The following is a 15,959-nucleotide window of genomic DNA, read 5'->3' as shown; positions in this document are numbered from 1 at the left end:
ATGTATTAGCAGGTCATTTTTCTAATTAAGAGCTCAAAATCACAAGCAGTTCTGATTTTTGTAAAAAGCATTAAAGAGGAGCTTGCTAAGCAAAAATAAACTTTTGTTGACTTGTGTAATTCAGAAAAATAAGGGTTGTTTTGATTACATTTAGGTTTCATCTCCATAGCTTACTAGCTGTGTGGTGTTGGGGGTTGAGTCAGTTAACCTTTTAACATGTCTGTAAAATAGGAATGCTAATACCAGTACCATGTTACTGGAGTTGCTAGTAGCTAAGTAGCTGTTAGTAGACAACTTAATATGGGTATGTAGCATAGTGCGTAGCAGGTGGTGAGCAGTCAAGTGTCAAATGATTGTTTGTAGTACTGGCATCTACTTTGAAGAGAGACCTAACTTTTCTTTGTAATAAATGTGTTAGTGTAAAAAATTATAGTCCTAAGATTAATTTGGGAAGAAAAGTCAAATACATATGTTCTTGTAATAAAAAAAATTTCTATTGCCTTTGAATGTGGCAGTTTTTTTATTTTTATTTTTTTTTACTTTTTTTGGTCTTTTTTGTCTTTTTAGGGCCACTCCCACGGCATATGGAGGTTCCCAGGCTAGGGGTTGAATCAGAGCTTGTAGCCACTGGCTACGCCATAGCCACAGCAATACCAGATCAGAGCCGAGTCTGCGACCTACACCACAGCTCACAGCAATGCTGGATCCTTGACCTACTGAGCAAGGCTAGGGATCAAACCTGTGTCCTTATGGATGCTAGTCAGATTCGTTTCCACTGAGCCACAACAGGAACTCCAGGTTTTTGTTTTTTTTTTTTAAGTCTTTATTTGGATTGATGTAATGAACCTAAGTTTACCTGGCTTGTCTTTGCATATATAATTATTTAAAATGGGGGGCCTTTTAAAAACTAAAGGACTATTGATCTGCATTTTAAGGAATACTTTTTCTAAGCCTGTTTTGATACTAAAATCTATCACATTTACGTGGTAATAAACTTTCTGTGTTTTTAGAAATACTTTTTATAAGCCTGTTTTGATACTAAAAATCTATCACATTTGTAGTACTAAACTTTCAGGAAATGCTAACACAGTTTGGCCTCTGTGGAAGTTGTGTATGATATAATTTATTTTTATTCTGAACATTTTTGAGCATCATCATCTGATGTTGGGAACTTTTGATTATATCTGTAATATTATGTGTCTGCCTAGCACAGGAATACACCAAGCATGCCCTTGTTCCTATGGGCTTTGTCCTTTTACTTCCTTTGCCTGGAAGTCTTCCTCCCTGATTGTGGCCCAGCATATCAGCCAAAGGCTCTGCAGAAGGGTCATTTGCTTTTGAGAGATATTCTCTCTCTAAAATGTGTCTGTTCTTTTGCAATCCCCCCCCACCATCAGGCGTTCTATTTTATGCCCTTGTTTATTTTTTCAGGTCACTTTCCCATTAGAATTAAAAACTGAAGGCAGAAACTTTTGATTCCCACTATGTGTTATATAGTACAGGACCTGGCACGTTATATGCATTAATAGATACTTTTAAAGTGAATGAATCGATGGTATTGATCAAATCAAAACAATTTTATTATGTAGATGGAGAGATAGAATCCATGAACTCTATTTTTAATAATTATTTTCTATGAGTTTTCTTTAAGGTATTTATGCTCATAACAAAACCATTTGGAGTTCCCATCGTGGCTCAGTGGTTAAGGAACCTGACTAGTAACCATGAGGTTGCGGGTTTGATCCCTGGCCTTGCTCAGTGGGTTAAGGATCCGGCGTTGCCGTGATCTGTGGCGTAGGTCGCAGACACGGCTTGGATCCCACGTTGCTGTGGCTGTGGCTGTGGCTAGACTGGAGGCTACAGCACTGATTCGACCCCTGGCCTGGGAACCTCCCATATGCTGCGGGTGTGGCCCTGAAAAGACAGAAGACCAAAAAAAAAAATTAAATTAAAAAATGAACCATTTAAAAAAATGAGATTTATTACCCCTACCCCCCACAATGTGTCTACTTCATGTGTCAGATTTTGTTGACTTAGTTTCATTTTTAAATATGATTGTACTTGCTCTGGCCTGTTGTCTTAAAGTAATGGATATGATAAAAGATTTGAGTAATTGCTAGAAGGCAGGATATTTGTGGAAGAAGCGACAGTTACAAACTCCTTACATGTTAGGTATAGCAGAAAGTCTTCAAATTGAACTGAAATGGAATGCTTTATGTTCCCCAAGGCTGTGGACCTTTCCGTTGATGAGTCCAGCTTAACAGGAGAAACAACACCGTGTTCTAAGGTGACAGCTCCTCAGCCAGCTGCAACTAATGGAGATCTTGCCTCAAGAAGTAACATTGCCTTCATGGGAACATTGGTCAGATGTGGCAAAGCAAAAGTATGTTTTCTTTCTCGTTTTGAAGATAGCACGTTCTTCGTTTTCAACTATTTTTTCAGTTCTTTTGGGGCTAGTTTTATGTGGCTATTTTAAAAATATATGACTCACATATATGACATAAGAGTACAGACTTGTGGTTGCTGAGGGGGAAGGAAGAGGACTGGGTGTTTGGGGCTAGTAGATGAAAACTATTACATTTAGATTGGATAAGCAGTGAGGTCCTACTGTACAGTACAGGGAATTATATCCAATCTCCTGGGATAGACCATGATGGAAAATAATATTTATTTTAATTTAATTAATTAATTTATTTAAGCTATGTTGGGTTTTTTTTTTTTAATTTTATTTTTTTTAATTATTTTTATTTTGCTCCATTCTCTTACCCATCTAACACTCTGATCATGTAGTTCATATAATGGAAGGCCAGTATGTTTTTGTTTTTGTTTTGTTTTTTGTGTGGTTTTTTTTTTTTTTTTGTCTTTTTGCCATTTCTTGGACTGCTCCCACGGCATATGGAGTTTCCCAGGCTAGGGGTCGAATCGGAGCTGTAGGCCACCGGCCTACGCCGGAGCCACAGCAATTCAGGATCCGAGCCGTGTCTGCGACCTACACCACAGCTCACAGCAACACCGGATCGTTAACCCACTGAGCAAGGGCAGGGATCAAACCCGCAACCTCATAGTTCCTAGTCGGATTTGTTAACCACTGCACCATGACAGGAACTCCGGAAAATAATATTTTAAAAAAGAATGCATATCTATGTAAAAAAAAAGTCACCATTGTAAAAAAAAAAGAAAAAAAAAACATGATGAAGAAATGACAGAATTGTACCTAATCTTTGCAGATCTTTGTGAGACTAAGGAAAAGCCATTTCCCTGAGGTATAATATGTCTGTAATCCCCAGTATCTGTTCTTTTGTTTGTTTGTTTGTTTAATGGCCGCATGAGCAACATACGGAATTTCCCAGGCCAGGTGTTGAATCCAAGCCACACCAAGGCTGTAGCAGTGGTGGATCCTTTAACCCACTCTGCTGGGCCAGGGATCAAACACGTGCCTCCATAGAGACCTGAGCCACTACAGTTGGATTCTTGACCCACTGCACCACAGTGGGAACTCCCTGTTCTTTTTTTTTTTTTCCAGATAGAAACAATGGCTTGTGGATATATTCCCTACTGGTTAAATGAGATTTTAATTTAGTTGTGGTCCTGGCTATAATATTCTGACTACATATCACTCACCTACTGTTTGATTGTAAATATTTAATTTCTTGAATTCTAATATTACTCAAATATAAGGGCATCATTCAGTAGCATTTGGGGGGGAAGAACTACCTTAAATTTCTCTGTTGAGTATAAGACCGATTCAAGTTTTAAAAATAGTAATATAGGCAATGGGCTTCAGAATTGAGTCAGTAATAAGCTTAATGAGATCTTTGTTTTCAAGGTTTGTGTCATAAATACTAATGATCTATGGTTAATATCAGAAATAAATTTGCTAAGGGAACCTTGGAAACATATGTCAGACATGTTGACTATGGACAACTTTAGAGAAGGGGAATGGGAGGGGGTTGAGAGGTGATTCCATCTAAACATAAATGTGTTTTCTTATTTTTCCCTTTAGGGTATTGTCATTGGAACAGGAGAAAATTCTGAATTTGGAGAAGTTTTTAAAATGATGCAAGCAGAAGAAGTGAGTATTTGGATTTTTACTGATGTCTTAGTATCAAATTGAAATTCTCCATTGTAAGTAGAGGAAAAAGAATATTGATGGGTTATTTTATGTACTATTAAAAGTAATACTTTATTCAGAATATCACTCAATTGTTTGTGGTTAGAAATGTAATTGGAGGAGTTCCCATTGTGGCCCAAAGTAGCGAACCCGGTTAGTATCCATGAGGATGCGGTTTTGATCCCTAGTCCTTCTCCGTGGGTTGAGGATTCAGTGTTACTATGAACTGTGGTGTAGGTTGCAGACACAGCTCAGATCTGGCTTTGCTGTGGCTGTGGTGTAGGCCAGCACTGCAGCTCTGATTCAACCCCTAGCCTGGGAACTTCATATGCTGCGGGTGTGGCCCTAAAGCAAAACAAAACAAACAAAGAAAACAAAAACAAAAATGTAATTGGAAAGCCCAGGAGTTCCCATTGTGGTTCAGTGGGTTAAGAACCTTACATAGTGTACGTGAGGATGTGGGTTCAATCCCTGGCCTTGCTCAGTGGGTGAAGGATCCGGTGTTGCTGCAAGCTGTGGTGTAGGTCACAGATGTAGTTGCAGCTCTGATCCATTGTTGCTGTGGCTGTGGTGTAGGTGGGCAGCTGCAGCTCCGATTTGACCCCTAGCCTGGGAACTTCCAAGTGCTGCAGGTGTGGCCCTAAAAAAGAAAAAGAAAAAAAAAAAGCCTGTAATTAGAAGGACCTGAATTAATGTTGTTTAATATTCTAAAACATTCTGATATTTATTCATTGTTCATAGGTGATGAAGTTTTTATAGCCAGTTGTTTATAGGGCTTATTCTTTTTAGAAATTAGCTTAGCTTAAAGATTACTAAATAGTATACTTGTACTGTAGAACCTATCTTCTACCAAAATTCTTAACTTTACATAATCCCAATTATCTGGAGAAAAAAGACTACGAAGTGAAATAACTTGGAAGATATCCTTATTTAAGGATGTTGAAGATTACTTCTCTCAGTTAAAATACCTTCTTATATATAAAAAGAAGTTTCATTCTACAAATGTCATATTCTCCCCAAATCACCTGAATTTCTCAGGTAGCCTGCCAAGACTCCAGTGTGTGATGCAGTATATAAAACCACCCCAAGCTCAGCAGTGCAGGGATCACCGGAGATGAAGGACCAAATGGGATAAAAAGACTTGTGTTACAAGTAGCATGCCTGTGGATCTAGAGAGGGGAAAGATTGGCAACTCAACGGGCAGCTGATAGGGAGAATAGTTTTTTTCCTCGGAGGGTCATAGAGAACAGTCTTTTGAAGTGAATGGGCTTTTAAAAGTCTAGACCTCCCCGTTTCCTCCATGAAGGAGCTGATATTTCCTCCCAAGGGAGAGTTGTATATGTTATGGGTGTGTTAAGCATGAGAGTGTGTGTGTCAGGCACTTAGCAAAGTCCCTGACACCTAGGAAAGCTTACTAAATTTAGGTAATTGTGGTGACACTCTTCTCCAATTTGTCAAGGCGCCAAAAACCCCTCTGCAGAAGAGCATGGACCTCTTAGGAAAACAACTTTCCTTTTACTCCTTTGGTATAATAGGTAAGAGAAGAGTGAGTATGTGTATCTCATATATTTACTGAGGTTTTCTTTTTTGAGTGGGAAGGGGAAGTTAGAGACATACATACATAAATCATTCATTTATTAGGTTTCCTACTACTTTTTTAAAAATTATAAAGCTAATGCCCAGCCATTGTCCTTTTCTACAAAGATAAAATAGAACTCTGTAATTTATATGATCAAAGAGCATTTCTGTAAGCACTTTGGTATTTTGTCTTTTTAGTCTTTAACAAAATGTGGTGCTGTTGTGTTAATGACTACTTTCCTTTTTTTTGTTTCATATATCCTATCATAAACATCTTGTCATTAAATAGATGCTCACCTAATACAAATTTAAAGGTTGTATAATATTCCATTGTATGAATATAAGTGTGTATGCATATATAAAAGGTCAGTACTCTTAGACGTTTTGTAGATTTTTAAACTTTTTAAAAATTATCGTTAAGTAGGAGTTCCAGTTATGGCTCAGCGGAAACGAATCTGACTGATACTCATGAGGATGCAGGTTTAATCTCTGGCCTCACTCAGTGGCTTAAGGGTCTGGCATTGCTGTGGTGCAGGTCACAGCTGCAGCTCGGATCTGGCATTGCTTGTGGCTGCATTGTAGGCCAGTCGCTACAGCTCTGATGGGACCCCTAGCCTGGGAGCCTACATATGCCGCAAGTGCAGCCCTAAAAAGACCAAAAAAAAGAAACAATGATCTAAGTGATTCTTCAGTGCAGATATCTTCTAAACACCTCTCATTTCGAAGAGTATCTGTGACTGTAAAATTTTTGGTGTTTCTAAAGGCTTTTGTTTCATATTGCCAATACCCTCCAACAGTTTGGTACAATGGACTTGCCAGCTTTTTTTGGTCATTAACTTAGCAGGTGAAGAAAAGACTTTATTTCAAAATTCGTTATAAGAAAAACTTTGTTACATGTGTGTTAGTCTTTCTTACTTTATTTTATGACCACCAGTCTGTTTCCTCTTTTCTAGTGGTTTAAGGCTTAGATTGGTCACAGCTCTTCATATATTTAGGATATCAGTCCTTTTGTTGTTTAAGTGACAAGTAGTTTTTTTCTCTTGACTTTTAAATTGCTTTTGAGGGCTGTATAATAAACTAGGCCGGGAGGAGGGAAATGTATGTGATGAAACAGTCTGTTGCCTGAGGTTCTGATTATACCCTTCTGTTGGTAATACCTGCAAATTTCTGTGTTCTGTTCGTGAAGGGTTTCCCACCTCCATGTGGTAAAATGTGTATGTTTATATTTATTTAAACATCACTTTGCTACTTTAGTTTTTACTTTTGACACTTAATTTTACTATTTTATTTAGAATTTATTTTAATACAAGGTGTACAATAGAGTTAATGCTTTTTCACTCAAAAGTTAGCTATCCCATTACCCTCAATTCTAGTCCATTCTTTATTCACTGAGTTGAAATGACATCTTATCATAACATTTAAACTTTTACATCAGGTTTGGAGTCTTTTCTCTCTTTATTTAATTCTTCTATTATGTTATTATAATTTTTCTTGCTAGCTTTTAAAATAATAGTGCAATTTTAAGCAACATTTCTGCTGTGTAAATTCTGTGAAATAATTCCTTAAATTTTAATACTGTTGATCTATTTCTCGTCCTAAATATGAAGTGGAAACTAGGAGGATATTCATTTCCTTTTGTTTAAATGGTGTGTATGTTATAGCTCCCTTCATTTAATTATTGCCATTTATTTTTCAGAATTTGTAGTGAGTTTGATAAATTGAAGGGCAATTATCAAACTAAATCTTTCTGGTTTATATTAAGATTATACCATGAGACCTCTTCAAATTTAGTGATAAAAATTTTCAACTTTATGATTACCTGGTTTTAATACAATGAGCTGGACATAGTTTTTTCTTGTTAGTGTATAGTATATGGAATAGAAGAAGAATCAAGACCAAAATATCTGGGGTCAGCAGACTTCTTTTGGCAAAGGGCAAGATATTAAAGATTTTAGCTTTGAGTCCATGTAGTCTCTCTTGGAAATACTCAGCTCTGCATCAACACAAAGGCAACCACAGACAATATACAAACAGCTGGGTGTGGCTGTGTTCCAACAATTTACAAAAACACATAGGAGGGCCATAGATTGTAGTTTGCTTGACCATGGTGTAATTCATTGGACATAATTTCTTTCATCAGGATAGTTTTTTGGGATGGAATCCAAGAGGGTCACAATCTAGATCATTATTTTGTAGTTGTAGAAAGATGAAGGAAAATTCACTTTAAATGTCCATTTTGATCTAGAACACAAACTTGAAGTTGCTTTATTTTATTAAAACCCTGATGATTCTCTTTATTTCCTCATAGAACCAGTGATGCATCTCTTGCCCCCCATCTTCTTTTCAAAGATAAAGATTAAAGCAGAGTAAAGAAATCCATTGTTTGGTTTATTTAATTGGTTTTTAACTTTTAAATGCCATAAAGGTAGTGATTTTTAAATGTCAGTTACAATTTTACTTGTCGTCCAATGGATACATCATTCTTTGAGCCAGGTCCTAAGTACTCCTAAGTTTGCGGTACACACTTAATGTACAGTGTCTGGATATTGAGTTATGAAAAATAAAGTTCCAAGGTTTGTTTTTGCAAACCTGATAATAGAAAACTGGTATGTATATGCTGCCTTCTTTTTTTAACCCCCATTGAATGAAAATACTGGTAGTGTTTTCTTATACTGCATTACTTTAAAGGATGAATGGCAGCAGTGGCAACAAACTGTGTGTCCATGGATGCATACTCAGCTTTAACCTTAAGACTAACTTTAATCTCCCCTGCTGCTTGATGGCTTTGTAAAATCTTGTAATTGTGATGTAATAAGCTCGACCTTTTATATCGGGGGACTTTTGCTGCCTTCAGCTTCCTTTCCCTTCTATGCTCAGGTGATTTACTGTTTGATTTTGTTACAGGTGTCATCATGTTGGTTGGCTGGTTACTAGGAAAAGATATCCTGGAATGTTTACTATTAGTGTAAGGTAAGTTCTGATAGCTAGTTTCTATTTTGAAGTCTCCTTTGCCTCTCTTGTTTCTTTGATAAGCATGACTTATGTTGCATTATGCGGGTATTATGTTAGCACATAAGAGTGTATTATCTTTATTTAAATAGTTCAGGATTTTTATGTTGAAATGAACTCTAGGACAGTGAAAATCTATGTACATGTAGTGGAGAAACCCCACACTGCATGCATGATGTTATCAACCCAATACCACATTTTTATATTTACATAGACAATTAAGGATTGTCACACTGAAAATTAGCAGCATGAAAAAGAAAGACCGTGATGTAGAAACTGAATAATCAATCTCAGAGGAAAACGAAAAAGGGCAAGGATAGAAGAAAAAAATAAACAGAAAGTGTATTTTCAGAGGTTTGTGAAGAAACTGTGTTCATGATAGACAAATTGCTGTACAAAAGTATCACAGACCCCCCCCCCAAGAAATTTTTTAAAATTATGATTGCTGAAATTAAAAATTCAATTTGGGAGTTCCTACTGTGGCTCAGAAGTAAGGAACCCAACTAGGATCCATGAGGATGCAGGTTTGGTCCTTGGCCTTGCTCAGTGGGTAAAGGATCTGGTGCTGCTGCAAGCTATGGTGTAGGTTGCAGACATGACTCAGATCTGGCATTGTTGTTGCTGTGGCTGTGGCATAGGCCAGCAGCAGTAGCTCTAATTCAACCCCTAGCCTGTGAACTTCCATATGCCACAGGTACAGCCCTAAAAAAAAAGGAGGGGGGCAAATTAAAAAAAAAAAATCAATCGTAAGAGTTCCCACTGTGGTGCAATATAATCAGTGGTGTCTCTGCAGTGCCAGGATGCAGGTTTGATCCCTGACCCACCGTGGTGGGCTAAATGATCCATTGTAGGAACATTTAACCTGGTGCAGCTGCGGCTTGGACCTGATCCCTGACCTGGGAATTCCATTATGCCATTGGGTGTCCAAAAAAGAAAAAAAAAATTCAATTCAAGGGCTATAATATAAAGTTGAAGTGGTCTCCCCCCAAAATAGAGTAAAAAGTCCGAAGCAGATAATGAGATAAAATTGACAAAGAGAATAATTAAATAAATGTTATATCTAAGTAATAGGAGTTTTAAAAAGAGGTAAGAAGAAAGTGTATAAAAAATGAAGCATGCTTTCTCCATCTGAAGCAAGACATGCATCTTTATAGATTTAAAAATATTCTCTAGATGCCAAGTAGGACAAAAAAAAGCTCCAACCTAGATACATCAAGAAACTAAAGAAAACAGGTTGGGTTGTCTATAGAGGGAGGATAATTACATTGATATCATATTTCTCATTAACAACTGCAATATCCACCACAGGATCTTTTTAGGCTCTACTAAGATTTCAACTCAGCAGTTCCCGTTGTGGCGCAGTGGTTAACGAATCCGACTAGGAACCATGGGATTGAGGGTTCGGTCCCTGGCCTTGCTCAGTGGGTTAAGGATCCGGCGTTGCCGTGAGCTGTGGTGTAGGTTGCAGATGCGGCTCGGATCCCGCATTGCTGTGGCTCTGGCGTAGGCCGGGGGCTACAGCTCCGATTGGACCCCTGGCCTGGGAACCTCCAGATGCCACTGGAGCAGCCCAAGAAATAGCAAAAAGATAAAAAAATAAAAGAAAGATTTCAACTCAAAATACTTTCATAGGTCATACCTGGTACCTGTGCCCTGAGCACTTGGGCAACTTCAGGCATCCCTCTTCTGAGAGAGTTCTTGGAGTAGTCTGTGCAGTAGTTCACTGAGGTACAAGCAGATGAGATGACCATGTAAGGGCAGGGGATGTCCTGGGTTAAAATGTCTCATATTCAGCAGGAGCCAACATCTCTGGAAACACACTTTCTAGGATGCCTGCAAGAAACATGACCAGTTATGTGAGTCATCACCTCAGGAAACCCAAAGCTATGGCTTCCTATAAATAATTATAAATCTCCCAGTTCATAGGCAGTTTGTCAGCCAGGATATCTATCCTTTTATCATAAGCAGTGTTGCTTAGTAGCATAGTTGATGTACTCTAGTTATTAAAGGGAACAGCACTAGAGATTTAAACAAATACAGGGAGAAAGGATTTTATTAAACCTTCAAACGTAGCAACATTACATTAGGACAATTAAAGTGTGGCAGGAAAAGATTTTAAATCTGTAAATCTAGGTCTAGCCAAAGTATCAATTCAGGTTATTACAAATGAATAAGTAAGTAATCAGAAAATTTATTCCTTACCTATCTTTGTAGGAATTCCAGCAAAACAAGGGTGAAAGGAAGAGGATCATAGGTAGTATGTAAGAAAAAGTAGAATTTACCTAGTCCTCTAAAGAAAAGAAATTCTGGATGACAACTCTGTAATAGGCCCAGCAAGTAATGGTTCAAATTTTCATATAAAAACCAATAGATTAAAAAAGATGGAATGGAGAACAAGGAATAAATAGGATGAATAAGAAGTTAGAAGATATTTGTGGCATAGATAAGGAGTATGTTTTTACTTTTTAGAGGCTGAAATACAACTTGAACACTTGGCTTAAATATTAAAGAATCCTTGGGTTAAATATGAAATGAGTTTAAAATGGAGCATGAATTTAAGATTTATCCACCATTGGCATATTATATATTGGACATAATTTTTGAGTATTTTTTTGGAGATATTGTGACTATTTGTAAAGATTAACAAATCACAAATCACGACTTTTCACAGTCTTCCAAAGGACCAAACCTTTAAGAATTTTTAAAATAGAATAAAATTCATTCTGTTTTTCAGTTACTGTGTGGGTCTTTTGTACTCTTATAAATGTTAAAATACGTTATGGGGTCTTTGGTGACCTTATTTTTCCTGTGTCTTGAAACATTTTGCTATTTTATTACCCTAGCAATTATTTTAACAATTATTTTCAACTGTGCAAAAATGAGTAAAACAGTAAAGAAAGCAGAAGAATCATTGCTTATAAGGCTAATGTAATAATAAATAAATCATTACTATTCTGTTATCCTTTAATTTTATTATTGTGTTGCCCAAAGTATTACATTATCATTTAAGAAAGTATAAAAGAAATCTTTGAGAGTTCCCATTGTAGCTCAGCAGGTTATGAACCTGACTAATATCTCTGAGAATGTGGGTTCCATCCCTGGCCTCACTCAGTAGTTTAAGGATTTGGCATTGCTTTGAGCTCTGGTGTAGGTCTCAGACATGACTTGGATCCCACCTTGCTATGGCTATGGTGTAGGCTGGCTCTGATTCAACCCCTAGCCTGGCAACTTTCATATACCACAGGTGCTGCCCTGAAAAACAACAAAAAAAGAAATCTTTGTAGTCTTTTTTTTTTTTTTTTTTTGCATTCATTAAAGAAAATTGAATTCAGAAATTTTAATTTTTACCATAATGGCAAAGAATTGACAGATGCATTTTCAGTTATTAGAAAAATCGGGAGATAAATGTGAAGAGAACCATGGGAGGCTCTAATGATGAAGGTGAAATTGAGTCATGTAAACGAAATTTGAACACTGACTCCTCAGATGGTGATAGTGTAGATTTTTTCCAACTCCTGAATTAATGAATGAACAATATATGTTTAAAGGACAAAAAGAGGACAGATACTCTGTTAATCATTTATAGCAAGGAATTCTTCAAGCAGTATTATGTTACACATTGGACTGTCCTGTTTTCAAAAGAGTTGTGAACCATCACCATTTTCAGAAGTGTTGCATTTTGAAGAAACAAATGCAAAAAAACAAAACAAAACAAAACAAAAAAAACAGTTGATAAACCTTCAAACTGTTAGAAATGTCTTTTGAATTTGAAATCACTATTTTATAAGGTAATTATTTTCCAAATTTATTCATGACAGTTGATGAGTTTGTTGAATTCAGAGGGTGTTGTCCATTTCAGATATTTACCCTCAAATCCAGGAATATACTTTAGGATTAAAATTCAAATGCAAATTTCTAATGAAGTTTTTCATAATCCATTTTATTACTATAAATTATTTCTAAAATGATTTTATTTAAATCATTTTAGGGAGTTTCCATCGTGGTTCAGTGGTAACAAACCCAACTACTATCCATGGGGATGCAGGTTCAAGGATCTGGCATTGCCATGAGCTGTGGTATAGGTTGTAGACACGGCTTGGATCCCATGTTACTGTGGGTATGTTGTAGGCTGGCAGCTGATTTGACCCACAGCCTGGGAACTTGCATATTCCCAGGGTGCAGCCCTAAAAAGACAAAAAACAGAACAAAATTGAATTTTGGAGTTCCCATCGTGGTTCAGCAGTTTATGAACCCAGGTACTATCCATGAAGATGCAGGTTTGATCCCTGACCTTGCTCTGTGGGTTAAGGATCCAGCACTGCCATGAGCTGTGGCTCGGATCCTGCGTTACTGCGGCTGGGGTTATAAGCCAGTGGCTATGTGGTGTAGGCTGCAGGCTACAGCTCTGATTGACCCCTAGCCTTGGAACCTCTGTATGCCACGGGTGTGGCCATTAAAAAAAAAAAAAAAAAAAACTGGGAAATGGGATTAAGATGGTGGACTAGAAGGCCTGGAGCTCAGCTTCTCTCCTAAAAATAACAACATTTACAACCATATGCTGAGCAGTCTTCAACCAAATGGAACAGAAACTTTCAAAAAGATATCCTACTCCAGAAGACAAAGAGGCCACATCAAGTGGTAGGAGGGGCAATTATGCAATATAAGCAACCCCATACCGCCCAGGTAGGAAGCCTCACAGACTGGAAAGTTAACTGTTTCACAGAGACTCATGTATAGGAGTGAGAGTTCTGAACCCCACATCAGACGCCCATGTGTGGGGATCTAGCACTGAGAGAGCCCCCAGAGCATCTGGCATTGATGGCCAGTGGGGCTTGTGCGCTGGAGCTCCATGGGACTGGGGGGAATGGGGACCCCATTTGTAAAAGGCACACACAGACTTTCATGTACACTGGGTCCCAGGGCAAAGCAGTCTCTATATGAATCTGGGTCAAAGCTTACCAGCTTTTGGTGGACCTCCTGGGAAAACAGCAGTGAATGTGGCTTGTGGTGGGGGAAGGACATTGGAAGCAAAGCTCTTGGGAATATTCATCAGTGTGCCTTTGTCTGGAGGTGGCCATTTGGGGAAAATCTGGTAGCACCCATCAGCACTGGGAAGCCCCAGGGCAAACAATTATCCAGGTGATCCCAGCACCACTCATCAGTAAACAGGCTGCTTAAAGACCCCTGCCCCCCCATCTCAAGGCACACAACCACCTCTAATCTCATCTAGACACAAAGTCCCACCCACCAGAGGGATAGGAATCAGCTCCACCTACCAGTGGGCAGGCATCAGTCCCACCCATCAGGAAGCCTACAGCAAGCCTCCTACCAACTTTAGCCACAAGGGGGGAATACAACAGAAGTAACAGAGCCTACAACTCTATTTAATCTGTAAAAAGGTCACCACACCAAAAACCTATAAAAATGAAAAGACAGAGAACTATAACTCAGATGAGGGAGAAAGAAAAACCCCCAGAAAAACAGTGATTAGGAGATTCTCAGCCTCCAGGAAAAAGACTTTAGGTTGTTGATGCTGAAGATGATGCAGGACATTGGGAATAAACTGGAGGTAAAGATGGATAACGTACAGGCAACATTGAGCAAAGAGATAAAAGATATAAAACTTAAGCAAGAAGAGATGCAAAATACAATAACTGAAATAAAAAATTCATTAGAAGCAGCCAACAGCTGAATGCAGGAGGCAGAAGAACGAATAAGTGAGGTGGAGGACAAATCAGTGGAAGTCACAGATGCGAAACGGAACAGAGAAAAAAGATTGAAATCAAGGAATTCCCATCATGGCACAGGGTAAACGAATCCCATGAGGAACCATGAGGTTGCAGGTTTGATCCCTGGTCTCACTCGGGTTAAGGATCCGGCGTTGCCATGAGCTGTGGTGTAGATCACAGACATGGCTTGGATCTGGTGTTGCTGTCGCTCTGGTGTAGGCTGGCAGCAACAGCTCTGATTAGAATTCTGGGACAGTGCTAAACACACCAACATCCGTATTACAGTGGTGCCAGAAGGAGAAGAGAGAGAAAGGGACGGAAAAAATATTCAGAGATAATAGGTGAAAACTTCTCTAACATCGGAAAGGAACCACTCAAATCCAGGAAGTGCAACAAAATAAACCCAGGGAGGAATACCCTGAGACGCATACTAATCAAACTGATGAAAATTAAAGAAAATACTGAAAGCAGCTATGAAAAAGAAACAAATGACACACAAGGGAACCTTGATGAGGTTTTTTGCAGATTTTACAGCAGAAACTGTGCAGGCCAGAAGGGTGTGGCATGATATAATTAACGTGATGAAAGGAAAAAACCTCGGTTAACCAAGATTGCTTTACCCAGCAAGGCCCACATTCAGATTTAAAGGAGAAATCAAAAGCTTCACAGACAAGAAAAAGCTAAGAGAATTCATCAACACTAAACCAGCTTTACAAGAAATACTAAAGGAACTTCTCTAGGGAGAAAAGAAAAGACCTCAACCAGAAGCAAAAATACTGCATATAACAAGGCTCACCACTTTATATAAAGATAAGAAGTCATCCATGCACAGTTATGCCACCAAAATCAGAAATCGTGAGAAGAGGTAGGTACAAATGCAGGACACTGGAGATGCACTTACAATTAAGAGACCTACAACTTAAAATAATCTTGTATATATGTAGACTCTTATATCAAAATTTCAGAGTAACTGCAAACCAAAAATGTACAATTGATAGACAAATAAGAAAAATCAGCTCAAATACAACACCGAAGATAGTCATCAAACCAGAAGAGAAGAGAGCAAGAGAAGAAGGGAAGAAAAAAGAGCAACAAAAGCAAATCCGAAGCAATTAATAAAATGGCAATAAGAACATACATATTAATAATTACCTTAAATGTTAATGAAATAAATGCCCCACCAAAAGACATAGACTGGCTGGATGGATACAAAAACAAGACCCATATATATGCTGTCTTCAAGAGACCGCCTTCATGTCTAGGGACACATACAAATTGAAAGTGAGAGGATGGAAAAAATACTCCATGCAAATGGGAATCAAACCTGGAGTAGCAATACTCCTGTCAGACAAAATAGACTTTAAAATGAAGAATATTTTAAGGGACAAGGAAGGTCACTATCTAATGATCAAAGGATCACTCCAAGAAGAAGATATCACAATTTTAAATATCTGTGCACCCAAGCTAGGTTCAGCACAATATGTAAGGCAACTGCTAACAACCTTGAAAGGACGAATCAACAATGACACAAT

General features: G+C 38.0%; 1 protein-coding gene across 1 annotated transcript in view; it reads left to right on the top strand.

Annotated features, from left to right (window-relative positions):
* ATP2C1 (ATPase secretory pathway Ca2+ transporting 1) overlaps window positions 1-15,959 on the top strand; it is a 118,474-nt gene that overhangs the window by 63,820 nt on the left and 38,695 nt on the right. The window contains 5 exon segments of the mRNA XM_013990075.2: window positions 2,228-2,383; window positions 4,004-4,072; window positions 5,571-5,646; window positions 8,594-8,635; window positions 8,638-8,659. Coding sequence (XP_013845529.2) covers window positions 2,228-2,383; window positions 4,004-4,072; window positions 5,571-5,646; window positions 8,594-8,635; window positions 8,638-8,659 — 365 coding nt within the window.

Source organism: Sus scrofa, chromosome 13, assembly GCF_000003025.6.
Source record: "Sus scrofa isolate TJ Tabasco breed Duroc chromosome 13, Sscrofa11.1, whole genome shotgun sequence".
In the NCBI taxonomy this organism is placed as follows: Eukaryota; Metazoa; Chordata; class Mammalia; order Artiodactyla; family Suidae; genus Sus; species Sus scrofa.
This window is presented reverse-complemented; position numbering and strand designations above follow the sequence as displayed.